The 14,298-nt window shown below is 40.5% G+C and overlaps 1 protein-coding gene across 1 annotated transcript in view; it reads right to left on the bottom strand.

The window, feature by feature from the left end:
• Window positions 1-14,298, bottom strand: part of LRRK2 (leucine rich repeat kinase 2) — a 133,633-nt gene that overhangs the window by 26,685 nt on the left and 92,650 nt on the right. Inside the window, 8 exon segments of the mRNA XM_038415017.2 lie at window positions 1,663-1,853; window positions 2,056-2,156; window positions 2,514-2,660; window positions 4,736-4,927; window positions 5,084-5,230; window positions 6,815-6,969; window positions 8,728-8,915; window positions 9,789-9,877. Coding sequence (XP_038270945.2) covers window positions 1,663-1,853; window positions 2,056-2,156; window positions 2,514-2,660; window positions 4,736-4,927; window positions 5,084-5,230; window positions 6,815-6,969; window positions 8,728-8,915; window positions 9,789-9,877 — 1,210 coding nt within the window.

Raw genomic sequence — 14,298 nt, 5'->3', positions numbered from 1 at the left:
ATCACATTAGCCACACTATCAGAGGCTCGTTCACCTGCGCATCTACCAATGTGATATATGCCATCATGTGCCAGCAATGCCCCTCTGCCATGTACATTGGTCAAACTGGACAGTCTCTACATAAAAGAATAAATGGACAAATCAGATGTCAAGAATTATAACATTCAAAAACCAGTTGGAGAACACTTCAATCTCTCTGGTCACTCGATTACAGACCTAAAAGTGGCTATTCAACAAAAAAACTTCAAAAACAGACTCCAACGAGAGACTGCTGAATTGGAATTAATTTGCAAACTGGATACATTTAACTTAGGCTTGAATAGAGACTGGGAATGGATGAGTCATTACACAAAGTAAAACTATTTCCCCATGTTATTTCCCATCCCCACCCCGCACTGTTCCTCAGACAGTTCTTGTCAACTGCTGGAAACGGCCCACCTTGATTATCACTACAAAAGGTTTTCTTCCTCCCCCCCACCCCTTGCTGGTAATAGCTCATCTTAAGTGATCACTCTCCTTACAGTGTGTATGATAAACCCATTGTTTCATGTTCTCTGTGTATATAAATCATCTCCCCACTGTATTTTCCACTGAATGTATCCGATGAAGTGAGCTGTAGCTCACGAAAGCTTATGCTCAAATAAATTTGTTAGTCTCTACGGTGCCACAAGTACTCCTTTTTTATTTTGCGAATACAGACTAACACGGCTACTACTCTGAAACCCAACATATCAGTTATTGCTACATGAACAACTTGGTATTATAGTTCAAGACACCTCACCTAGAGTGACACCACCAACTTGAAAAAAGCCAATAAAACAAAAAATAAAAGTAGTTTCACCTACACCTGCCCCTGAGCTTCCTTGCCAGATTTTGTAATTTTAAAATCATATTTCCCTAGCCTTTATGAGGACATTCACAGATTTTCAGATTAAAAAGAATGGGACAAATTAAAGGTCAAGAGTTCTGGCTTTTTCTCCATTCATATGAATCCCACTTGTGAATGGAAAAAACAAAAAACAAGAGAAAAGACAGTGAATAGACCAAATTTAAAAGTATCGACTGCTTGTGAGTGATTTTCTGGTTCCTGGCCCTACAGGTGAGTTGTCACTTCGTGCTTTCTGCCTTTATTTATTCATTTACTTGAAAACCAATAAAATAAATAATTTAGACTACATTTTTTAAAAAAAGTACAGAATTCTGTCTCTTTTGGGACACACAAATTAAGAATATACGATAGCCTAGCCCTACAGTTGATTAAAATCTTGAAAGGATAAACTAGTATATGTCATCAGATGCCCAAATAAATAATGATAACGGATGTCCTTGACAGAATGTTCTTCCTGTAGCCCGTGCCTACAAATTGCTTATGGAAAACTGCTATAGAATTGAATAGAAATTATTACCTTTCTATAGAGTTTTTTGAATGATCTTACATAATTTAATAGAAGTATACGGAATTGTATACACTGCTTCAAGTACACAGTCAGTATTTTATCCTCTATTCAATTAATCAAATATAAAAAAATAGAACTTCTTTGACTAAGATAATACACCCGCATGGTACAGAAGGAGAGTTAAGGAAGGGAAAAGAGAAAGCTTTCCTACTTTCAGACTGTCAATATATTTCAGTGCCAAAATTAGCATTTCAAGAAAATTTACCTTAAACCATCTGCTACATGTAGAGCTATCCTGTGCTGAAGTGTTTTAGTTAAGCTTGAACTATCTTGCTGAAGTAAACGATCCAGAGAACCCTTAGGGGCTAATTCCATTACCAACATCCGGGGACGGATTGCAGCAGCCAGCAAAGACACTAAGCTAGGGTGATGGAGATGACAAAGCACTGCAAGCTCCTGTAAATTGTAAAATCAAGTGAAATACTGCATGTATTATAATATTTATAGTTCTGGGTGAACTGTGTTTGTTCCAACAATATTAACTACTAAAAGGCAGAAAATTCAGAATTAAGGCAGAGACTGTGCTTAAACATTATCAAACCCTTCACCATCGTGGTTTTACTAGCGCTGCAATATAAAAAGAAGCAACATTTCTTACCTGTCGTAAGAGTCTGAGGGAGGTATGTTTATTAAAAATCTTTACAGCTACTTCTTCTCCACCATATGATGCGCGGTACACAGATCCAAAACCACCATCACCTTTTCGAAAAGAAAATGGAAGGGAATATAAAAAAGTAAAAGAACATCAATCTTTTCTCAAGTTGACTGGGCCTGACTCTAAAAAGCACAGAGCATAAGCCAGTGAGAGTCGTGTGTGCTCAGCACATCTGAAAAATCAACCCTAACATACATATTACTCACAGTTAAAAAAATGCTCTATAATTCAGAAGTATCTTTTAGGAGCATAGTAGACAAATCAAATAGAAAAAAACCTCAGTAAAATGTTTTCAGTATGTTTCATAATTTAGCCCGATAGCTTAAGTTACATAAACGTTACACTTTTAATATCCTTGCCACATATTAGGTACATAGAGGAGACAAAAAAGTAATATTCACCCAACAGATATTCAGGAGCCTGGTCAAATTCCAATTCATCATTGTTCAACATGATATTTCTAGGCAAATCAGCCAATATCAGGTCAGGAGCAATCTGGGCTATTGGAATGGTAAATCTTGGTTGATCTGGATTTACTAAGAGATCACCTAAGTAAATAAGAAAAAATATGAGATGCAGTTGAAAAGCAGATCAAATAGCATATTCACCACATTAAACCAAGTGAAGTATACATATATCTGTCTCTATTTATGTATACTACTAATGCACTCCATATGAACTTTGCATATGTGTACTAACTAGTGACAACTGAATATACTTCTCCAATTTATATACATTTCTTGCATGTGTAAATAATTCCAAATCATGGTTTAATGGCATATGCAGTGGTCAACATTAAAAACTAGCCTTTGTCAAGAGTTACCATACAGCATTAAGCTAACTGAGATACCACATTTTTTCTATACCTAGAATAGGAAATAACTCTAGTAAATGTGGGGTACCTGTTGACTAATATTGCCTTTTTAATTGTGACCATTGTACAGGATCCAATCAACAGGACTAATGTCAACTGCAGTACTAACATGAGTCAGAATCAATCACGTGAATAATGAATTGCTGGATCAGGTCCCGCAGATGAGTAGGCAAGTGTCTCTTTCAACCCTCCCACTTTGTACAGCAGTGCAGGGGCTAACCACAATCTGGCCCATACTGTATTATAATACAAAGGCATTAGGACAAAAACGTTGTGGTTGTTGAACCACATTATGAGGATGGTTTTGTTTATTTTAATCAAGTGTTCCTAAATAATGTGAGGTGTCTAAATGCTATGGCAATGGGCATCATGTACAGTAACTCCTCCGGTTAACATTATTTCTTTGTTACACTGCTGATCAGTTAGAGAACATGCTCGTTTAAAATTGTGCAATGCTCCCTTCTAACATTGTTTGGCAGCTGCCTGCTTTGTCCACTGCTTACAGAAAGAGCAGTCCGATGGAGCTAGCTGGTGGGGACCAGGGTGGACCGGCAGCCACCCTATCAGCTCCCCACTTCCTTATGCTTCCTGTGCGGCAGCCACCCAGCAGGCTATCAATTGCCAGGCAGTTCAGCTGTCCCTCCCCATATTGCCGTGTGCTGCTCCTGCCCTCTGCCTTGGAGCTGTTCGTGGGAGCCTCCTGTGCGGGGGGAAAGAGGGGTGCTAATGCGAGGGTGTCCCCCTTTCCCCCGCTCCTGCCCCCCATCTCCACAGAGAAGGGGGGACACGACAGGGCTCAGGAGGGAGGGAGCTTGCTGGCAGCAGCTGCTGTCTCAACTTGCTGATCTACTTAAAAAGGCAGTGTACTTATAGTGGGGTCAGCTTACTTAAAGGGGCAATGCGTCTCTCTCTCTCTCTCACACACACACACACACACACACACACACACACACACACAAATAAATATGTTAGTCTTTAAGGTGCCACCAGATTCCTCGTTGTTTTCACACACATTGTGAGTCTCTGCCATACAGTCTCCCCTCCCTCCATTTGTGCTCCCTTGTAGAATGTGAGGCTACATTAACAACAATGTGATAACCCTTGAAGGCTCAGCTGAGTGCTAGTTCATCATTTAGCAGTAAGGCATTCCCTGGGAAATATCCCACTCTCTTCCACCCTCTGACTTCACCACCTCAACCAAGCTTCACAATCATCATTGCTGTGTACAGTATTAAATTGTTTGTTTAAAGGTTTCAGAGTAGCAGCCGTGTTAGTCTGTATTCGCAAAAAGAAAAGGAGTACTTGTGGCACCTTAGAGACTAACAAATTTATTAGAGCATAAGCTTTCGTGAGTTACAGCTCACTTCATCGGATGCATTGAGCTGTAGCTCACGAAAGCTTATGCTCTAATAAATTTGTTAGTCTCTAAGGTGCCACAAGTACTCCTTTTCTTTTTGTTTGTTTAAAGTTATGCTCTGGGTGTGTGTGTGTGTGTGTGTGTGTGTGTGTGTGTGTGTGAGATTGATTGATTGATTGATTGATTGATTGATTTGTCTGGCGAAAAAAGTTTCCGTGGAACCTAACCCTCCCTATTTACATTAATTCTTATGGGGAAATTGGATTAGCTTAACATTCTTTCCCTTAAAGTAGCATTTTTCAGGAACATAACTACAACGTTAAGCAAGGAGTTACTGTATAAATACTTATTTATACGGGTAATCTAATTAGCTTAATTAAAACATTATATACCTTCTTCAGCTTTTTTAAGTAAATCATCAAGTAATATTTTTTGGTGCTCTTTGCCATCCTCAAAGCTACACAAAGCCCATTTCTTCAACAGCGTTTCTCCTTCACCACATACATCTATATCCAGTAAACCTGGAAACCATTCTTCCATAAGAGAATCAATGTGATCCACAACTTGCCCCAAAAGGATACAACCTGTAAAAAGCCCCAAAAAAAGTAATTAGAACCACCGTCTCATATCTCCGATTATAAAAACATACTGCATGTTCTAAAAGGAGCAAGCAAAACGAAGAAATGCACCAAGTTTAACTCAAACAGCAGATACAAGAACATATTTAGGAATGATTTAACCTTTTCTGCAAGAAGGAGCTGTAATTTTCAAAAAACTGTCTGGATTGCTATCAAATACTGCTGATTCCACTAGACAGTAAGCTTCAGGAGACCAGTTCAGGTAAATGCCTTGTCTCCAATACATTCTATTAGGACGAAGAGCTCGTTCTAGGGAAAACAAAGTTAGTCAAAGTCAGACCTTTAATATGAACTCTATAAATTGGGCTGAACATTCTAAAAATACTATTGTAAGCATGTACTTGTGGTTTTATAGATTTATACATATTTATAAAAAGAAAAGGAGTACCTGTGGCAGCTTAGAGACTTACTCCTTTTCTTTTTGCGAATACAGACTAACATGGCTGCTACTCTGAAACCTATACATATTTATACAACACAAACAACCAGTGCATCTTTGCATGCAATTGTGCATCACCAGAAAAGCTGAACATCCTAATCACATTTTTGACCATTCCAACAATGCATATAAAAGAATACTAAATATTGACTTAGCTCATGGACTAGTTGGTGAATGTAGGTAAAGTACAGACCTTGAAGTGCAGGCAAAGTGGAGTCAAATATAAAGTTTCTTAGGCAATAAATGAAAATCATTTGGTGTCTTCCATTTTCTCCCAGGTGGACATGTCTACATTACATATGCACCATAGCCTGATGTGACTGGAATGGTGTGCCGAGGAGAGATCAAATGCCAGAATAGCAGAGATGTAGTAAGTAAAATTTGAAGGGCATTACCAAAGATACATTTGTGTGAATCGTCTAGCTGCAGCTAATGCTCATATGTTATTAAAAATCAAAAACCCCAGTGAACTGAGATGGGGTGGGGGGAGTAGGCCCTTCATATGGACTGAGTGATTTAAAAATGGTTCTGATAAAATTAGAGTCTGCAGAATTTTTTTTAAAAGGAGGAAGAGATGGGCATCAGCAAATGTGTAAGGGCAATTAATTTCATGCCCCAGGAGCCGACACAACAAAACTTGTTGTCAAATGGTAGAACTCCTAGAAGGAGATGCGTGTCAGAGTGCATATATCCCCCAAGATGAGACTTAGAGGATGTGTTCAATATAGCCAGGTTTTTCCCCATTAATGGCAAAATTCTATCATACAGCCATAACACTGTATCGGGTGCCATGTGGAGGCACACTGCCCTAGAAGGCAATCCAAGAGGCACTGTGTCTAAGTAGGTACAGTGTTTTTTAAAGATGTGGGGGGGGGGGGTCTTCAGTGACAAACAGCAACTGCATTATCCCCGGTGCAGCATCTAATCCCCTCTATGCTCAGCCAGCTCCACTGGGTGATGTGGCGTAGGAGGAGACAATGGCTCTACATCCTCTCTTCTTTTTCCTGCCATTTTTGCAGAAACTAATCCCATCAGTGCTTAAATGCAAAGATTTCCCGTGTGTGTGTGAGTGTGTGCGTACGCACATGGTGGGCTGGGGAGAGAGGGAGTGCAAGGGAGTAAGAGCCTGCTTTCATTCTCCCTTTCTCACTCACACAGAGGGCAGGCACAAAGTGTTCATAAGAGTTTTTAAGTTACAAGTAATGGCCACTATTTTGTTTTCTTACACTTGTAAAATGGCCAGAGATGAGCCCAAAACAAAAATATAACACACAAAATTTCAGGAAAGTAGTAGGAATTCGGATTTGAATCTGTAGACCTGAATTCAACCCCATGGCTACTAGGTGTTCAAGGTAAACACACATATTAATAGTTTTAAAGTTAAATGTCAGTACCTCTTCCTGAGAGCATGTAAGGAGATACTTCAAGCAGCCTGTTGATTAGTCTGGACCAGAATCCCATGGGAAAGTATGGCATTTCATACAGCCTAATGATGATTTCTGAGTTTTCACAGTGGGGAAGCTCTATAACAGGTCTGTGATCAGACAAACTGAAAGAAACAGGAACATTATTTTTCAGTATTTCATAATTTACCACTTCCAGAATTATTAATGACATAGACTAAAGTGAGGAATTATTGTACAGCTGATTATGTTAGCTATATTGATGAATGTCAGAAATGAATGCATCACCAAATCACATAAGCAGGGGGCAGATTATTGGGGTTTATCTGTACTAGTGTGTTTGTTTATTTTTCATGTTAATGGACAATTTCTGCTCAATTTAAACCGCATGCAGTCCCAGTGATTTCGGGGAGCTATTCAAGGATATAAGTGTGAAAAAAATTATGTAAATATAATTCTTATAGATAATTCTTATCTTGCACGTATAACATCACACATCCAAGGACTCTGAAGAGTTTCAAAGTGATAATCCACACAACACTCCATCCTTTACATTGCACTGATGTAAAAACTGAGGCAGAGCAGCCATGTGACTTGTCATAACTCATGCAAAAAGAGGGTGTCAATACTGGCATTACAACTCATAACTTCGGATTTCCAGTACTATAGTTTAACCATTAGATGATTCGAAGGCATAATGCCTCCAGGCATCACTGCGTGGGCAGTGCAACTCCTCCCAAGTGTGGTCCTGACTTAAACGAAACAGTTTATAAATATTAATGTTTATGACTTATATTGAAATGAGTATCTGTATATACTGGTACTATCTGGATGATCTGATCATTAGTAGTATAGGATTTTGCTATTGTGGTCTCATTATAAAAGAAATCACAAAATATTTTGCCTTTTATATGTGCCATTTTTCTTTGTGCTAATAGTATACAACTAGTACCCTACCAAATTCATGGTCCATTTTGCTCAATTTCATGGTTATAGGCTTTTAAAAGTCATAAATTTCATTATTTCAGCTATTAAAATCTGAAATTTCATGTTGTTGTAACAGTAGGGGTCCTGACTGACTCAAAAAGGAGTTGGGGTGGGGGTCACAAGGTTATTGTAGGGGTGGGGTTGCGATTCTGCTACCCTTACTTCTGCGTTGCTGCTTACAGCGGCGCTGCCTTCAGAGCTGAGCAGCTGGACAGCGGCAGCTGCTGGCTAGGAGCTCAGCTCTGAAGGCAGAGCTGCTGCCAGCAGCAGCGCAGAAGTAAGGATGGCATGGTATGGCCACCCTTACGTCTGTGCTGCTGCCTACAGAGCTGGACCCTCACTCAGCAGCTGGCACTCTCTGGGCACCCAGCTCTAAAGGCAGCAGTGCAGAGTAAAGGGTGGCGTGGTACGGTATTGCCACCCTTTCTTTTGTGCTGCTGCTGGTGGGGTGTTGCCTTCAGAGCTGGCCGCCTGGCTAACAGCCGCCGCTCTCTGGCCAGCTCTGAAGGCAGCAGAGGATGGCAATACCGTGACCCTCCCTGAAACTCCCTTTTGTGTCAGGACCCCCAATTTCAGAAACACTGGTCTCCCCCGTGAAATCTGTATAGTATAAGGTAAAGCACACAAAAAGCAAGATTTCACAGGGGGAGACCAGATTTCACGGTTTGTGACGTGTTTTTCATGGCCGTGAATTTGGTAGGGCCCTAGATATAACTTTGTTTACGCAAGATCAGTTTAACTTTTATGAAAGAAATTGAGTAGTATACCAATCTAGCATAATCAGTCAAAGTCTTGCTCACTAAGGGGAAATTGCTTTGATATCAAACAGCTAGAAATATCATTACAGTCTGAGAATATCAGAGTTTTTGATCTTGATACATTTCCATGGCACATTTGTGGTTTTAGCTCTTTTTTACCTGCTTGGAACAAGTAGTTGATCTTCTCCTAATGGCAATGCAATTTGGAACTTTTCCAGAAGCTTAAAGTATTGTGACATGTAGTTCTTAGGGAATCTGCTCTTCTTTAAAAAGAATTTTTCCACATCTGAACGCTTTATAATTCCCTTAGGGTATTTAGGAAAGCCTTCCACTTTCACTGTCAAAATCTTTTAAAAAAGTAAAATAGTATTAACTCTGCAGTCATAATTGGATTGCATTTTTCTGACAAAAATAATTTTCTGCAATATAATAATAATATTATTTACAAAAATTAATAATCCTATTCATAGTAAAACTCAGCATTTCAGCAATGACAGCTATCTGAGCACAAGCTAACAGTTCTGAATAATATATCCCAGGATACTATTTAGCTACCTTTTCATTCAGTGGTGTACATCAGTGGTGTACCTACTGCATATCATATGGGAAATTATTCCACACTTTAATTAGTGTAGAACAAACCTTCAAAGATTTGGAAGTCTGAATAAACATCTAAAAGTTTGGAAGCTTTTCCAAACTAACCAAACCAATGGTGGATCCTTTCCAGATAGGCCCTCCTAGCAGTCCTTTTGCCCTTCGCCTGTCCCAATATACAGGTCAGTATGACCCATCCTCTTCTTCCTTCTATAGCAGGGTCCAATTACCCTTCTTCCCCAACATTCCAGGTTACTGTTATTGCTTTGTGCCAGAACTCCAATCTTTAACAATTTGTTGCAGGATTATGCTGCCTCTCACCTGGGATCTCCATTTCATTTTACACATGTCCTGGACCTAACTGACTGTGAGGACTATCAGACATCAGAGAATAAGAGAACTGAGAATGGAGGCACTGGGGTAAACTTGAACCCTAGAATACATATTTAAAAGGCAACAGGAGGAGTCATGCAGGCCAAACTGGGGAGCTGTGAAAGGGGGCGGGTCATGAAACTGGGAAGAAATAGAGCAAAATGAGGCCAGGTCAGTTGGGGATGGAGGAAAGTAGTTGGGGATGGAGGAAAGAGTTGAATAAAGGGATACATAAAATATAATGAGAAGCTAACCTGTGCCATGATTTTACACAGCCACTTAGGGTCCACAAAATACAGATCTGTAAGCTGAAGTGCTGGGTCTTGAAAATGTAGCAGTACACCTATATAAATAATATTGTAATTAGAATAATATCACACAACATCCATATGAAACAAAAGAAAAGAAGGATGTTGCTTTTAGACAATTCTGGGCTGCCTTTTTCCTGCTCTTTTGGTTAAGGGCATATTAAATGGTAGATACTTTTATTAAATTTAAGAGTAACTCAAGATATCTGACTGCAGTAATGATATGTTCACCTTTTCCATTATTTCCAGGTGCCGTATTTATAGTCATAATCTGACCTACTCCTTTCAAATGCTCAATGTGAACACTCTGTGTTGATTATTATTTTAATCTAAGTACCCTCAATTATACAGTTCTGAGATAACGTGTTAACTATGTTGTATAACTGCTGTCTCAGTCACAGGCTATCCTAGTGATCTTATTTTTCCTCCCGAATCCTCCTCTATTCTGCAGGTTTACTACTTTCAAGTAAAGTTAAGAGACATAAGTTGTTAGCAGATTAGTCCTTCACATGATCTTTCCCTTAGGTTATAAAATTTTGAGATAACAAAATGAAATCATAAACAAGAATAACAGCACCAGGAGGATAAAGTGATAAGTAATAGCCAACATGTAACGTCAAGAACAAATCATTTCAGACCAAACCAATTTCCTTCTTTGACAGGGGAAGCAGTAGAAGTCATATAAATTGATATTAGTAAGGTTTTTGACAGAGTGCATGACATTCTCATAAACAAATTAGGGAAATGTGGTCTAGTTGTAATTACTATAAGGTGGCTGCATAACTGGCTGAAAATCCATACTTAAAGAGTAAGAAATAGTTACCTACCTTTCTATAACTGTTGGTCTTTGAGATGTGTTGCACATATCCATTCCACTGCAGGTGTATGTGCACCTCATGCACAGATGTTGGAGACTTTTTTCTCCTTAGCAGTACCTGTTGGGGTGGCTCAAGCACCCCCTCTTGTTGGGCACCGCCACATGCTGGTATAAGAGGGTGAAGCAGCCCCTGTCCCACCTCATTTTCTTCATACCAGATGTACTCCAACGAACAGGGGAAGGCGGGTGGTTCATGGAATGGACAAGTGCAGCACATCTTGAAGAAAAACAGTTACAGAAAGGCAGATACACAATCACTCAAAGAAAAAAAGGGTTGTGCTAATTCCACTCTAGGTAACTCACACATAAACAGCTATGTAGGTGGGTTGAGAGTCTATCTGAACAGTGATTGTAGAATCACTGTCTGAAACTGGCATCATGTTTGGCCGGAGGGTAATGACGTAATGAAAAGTGAAGGTGTGGACTGAAGACTGATCGCTGCTTTACATATTTTGATAATTGGTACTCAAGACAGGAAAGCTGAAGAAGTTGCTTATGCTCTAGGAGAGTGCCCCAGTATGCTAGTTGGTGAGGTCATGTTAGTCAGTTGGTAGCATAAACGGATGCAGGAAGAGCTCCAGGAGGAAATCATCTGGGAGGAAACTGGATTGCTCTTAACACTGTGAGCAACCGCGACAAAAACCTGTGTAGAACTCCGGAATGATTCAGTATGCTCTAGGTTGAAAGCTAATGCTCTTCTCACATCCATTGAGTGAAACCTTCAGCCTTGCTTATGGTGATGGGGTTTTGGAAAAAAAGTGGGCAAACTTGGTTAATGTGAAAATTAGAGACTACTTTTGTAAGGATCTTTGGGTGCAGCTGGAGATAAACCTTAATCCTTATAAAAATTGTATAAGGGGGTTTTGATACCAAAGCTCTCAATTCATCAACCCTTCTGGCTGAGTTCACTGTTAAAAAGGCCACCTTCACACACAGATAATGGAGGGAGCAAGTTGTGAGTGGTTCAAAGGGAGGTCCCATTAGAGTTGCCAGGATTAAGTCGAGATGGCAAGGAGGGACAGGGTCCCAAATTTAAGAGTATAATCTGGGCAGGATTTTCAGGAATCAAGCAATAATGGGGTTGGGAAAAGAGAGGCCTGATATCATCTGTATATGGAAAGCTCAGATAGCAGCCAAATGCACCCTTACAGAATTAATAGTCAGGTTCTGTTTTAGATCAGAATATAGTCCAGCACAACATTCATGGGTGCTTACCAAGGAGATATGCCTTTCCCACAGGCCAACCGGAGAAGCGTTTCCACTTAGCTAGGTGGTCCTAGTTGAGTGTTTTCTATTATTTTAAAGATTTCAGAGTAGCAGCCGTGCTAGTCTGTATTTGCAAAAAGAAAAGGAGTACTTGTGGCACCTTAGAGACTAACAAATTTATTTCAGCATAAGCTTTCGTGAGCTACAGCTCACTAGCCATCCTGTGAGCAGGACCTTTCAAAGGGCATCAGCCATGAAGCATCCACACTACGAGATAGAGAGCTTGGAGGCTGGAGTGGAGAACACGACCATTGTCTCAGGAAATTAAGTCTGGATCCAACAGGAGGGATAGAGGAGGCTCTATCGAGCATATCAGTGGGACTGAGTACCAGTATTGACAGGGCCATGCTGGTGATATAAGAGTAAGATGAGCATGGTCCCTTTTTATTTTGGATATGACTCTGTGGAACAAAGGAATCAGAGGGAAGGTGTATAGAAGGTAATTCTCCCTGGATAAGAGAAAGGCATCTGTTAGGGAGCCTAGGCTGAGACCTCCCTCTCTCCCCCCAGGAACAGAACCGATGGCATTTTCTGTTGGCCCATGTTGCAAAAAGATCCACTTGTTGGAAGATGGACCTGGCTATGTCTGGGCATAATGACCACTTGTGTTGATCAGTTACCCTGTTTTGTTTCCCCAGAAGGTAAGCAGCTTTGAATTGAGGAGGTTATACAGAAGTCCCAGAGATTAATTCTTTCCTGGCAGAGTCGGTTTGATCATACCCCTTCTTGCGTGTTTATGTAAAATACAGTCACTGAGTTGTATGTCATACTCAGTAGATTTTTCCCCACTGTGTATGGAAAGAAGGTTGAGCAAGCTAGAAGTACTGCTCTTAATTTCCTGACATTTAGGTGAGCCTCTAGCTCTAAAGACGATCAAAGACCTTGAGCCTTCAGGGACCCAATGTCAGCCCACCAACCTAGAGATGATGCGTCAGTGACTAGGATGAGTATTGGTCATATGGGAAGGAAGGCAACACCCATTCAAACTTTTAGAGGGTTTGTCCACAATCCAGAGATAATAGGACTAGCTCTGGCTTGGAGCATATACTGATGCTAGCCATGTCTGCAGCGTCCTGAACTGCAGTCTGGTGTACTACACTATATAGGTACATGCTGCTAAGTGACATAACAGGTTGAGGCACTTGTATGCTGTCATAAATGGGTAAACTTTCATTTCAAGTACAGTACGAGATATTGAATAGTTTCAAATCCAGTTTGTGGCATGAAAATCCTGGCCTTTGTGGAGTCAAGGACAGCTCCAGTGAATTCTGTTGTCCATTCAGGTCTCCGTATTGATTTTTCTAGATTCAGTAGGAGCCCCAGAGCATTGAACATGGATAGACCAGTGGATATGCTGGAAAGGACCGGAGAATCTGATCAAACCATCATCCAGGTACAGGAACACATGGACACCTAATTTTTGAAGATGAGCTGCTACTATCACCATGCACTTTGTGAATACCCAAGGAGCAGCTGTGAGGCTGAATGGAAGTACTGGGAACAGACAGTGTTGACCATTCAACACAAAATGGAAAACCTTTCAATGGTCAGGATGCATTGCAATATGGAAGTAAGCGCCCTCAAGTTGAGGGCAACATACCCTTGTTCTCCTTGTTCTATAGAAGGGATAATTGATACTAAGGTAACCATGAGGAATTTTATTTTCTTCAGGAATTTGTTCAATTCTCTTAGATCTAAGATAGGTCTGTGGCCTTCTTTTGACTTAGGGACCAGAAAATAATGGGAACAGAAGCCTTCTCCCCTGAGGCACAACAGTACTTCCTCTAATGCCCCGTCAGAAGAAGAGATTGGACCTCCTGTTGAAGGGCAATCTTGAGAGTGGTCCCTGAGGAAAGATGGGGGGTTAAATAAATTGAATGGCATACCCCATTCCACTGTGCTTAAGACCCACTGGTCTCATGTTATGCAGTTCCAGGCAATTAAAAAAAAAAAGAGGGAACAGTTGGAAGTGAGGAGACTGATATACTGCCCTCAACAACCCTGTCAAAATGCCTGCTTGGAAGTGGTGGCTGGATGGGATGAGCTCATTGATGCTGAAGAGGAAGGCAGTGGATGGTGCTTCCTTTAATTCCTTGCCTTTTTTCTTCGGTGGATCTTGGGAATAGGGAGCAAAGGTATGGTGTCAAAAGGTTGTTGACAAAATGCTTTCTTTTTGTCACTGGAGTGTAGATTCCAAGAGATTTGAGTGTTGCCCTGGAAGATGTACAGCTGTGAAGCCTGTCATCAGTTTTCTTGGAGAACAGTTTTCTTGTAGAGCAGGGCCTTCAAACGAAAGGTCCTCTCTGGTCTGCT

This window comes from Dermochelys coriacea, chromosome 1 (assembly GCF_009764565.3).
Source record: "Dermochelys coriacea isolate rDerCor1 chromosome 1, rDerCor1.pri.v4, whole genome shotgun sequence".
Lineage (NCBI taxonomy): Eukaryota > Metazoa > Chordata > Testudines > Dermochelyidae > Dermochelys > Dermochelys coriacea.
The sequence above is the reverse complement of the archived record's forward strand: the minus strand, read 5'-3'. Positions and strand labels throughout refer to the sequence as shown.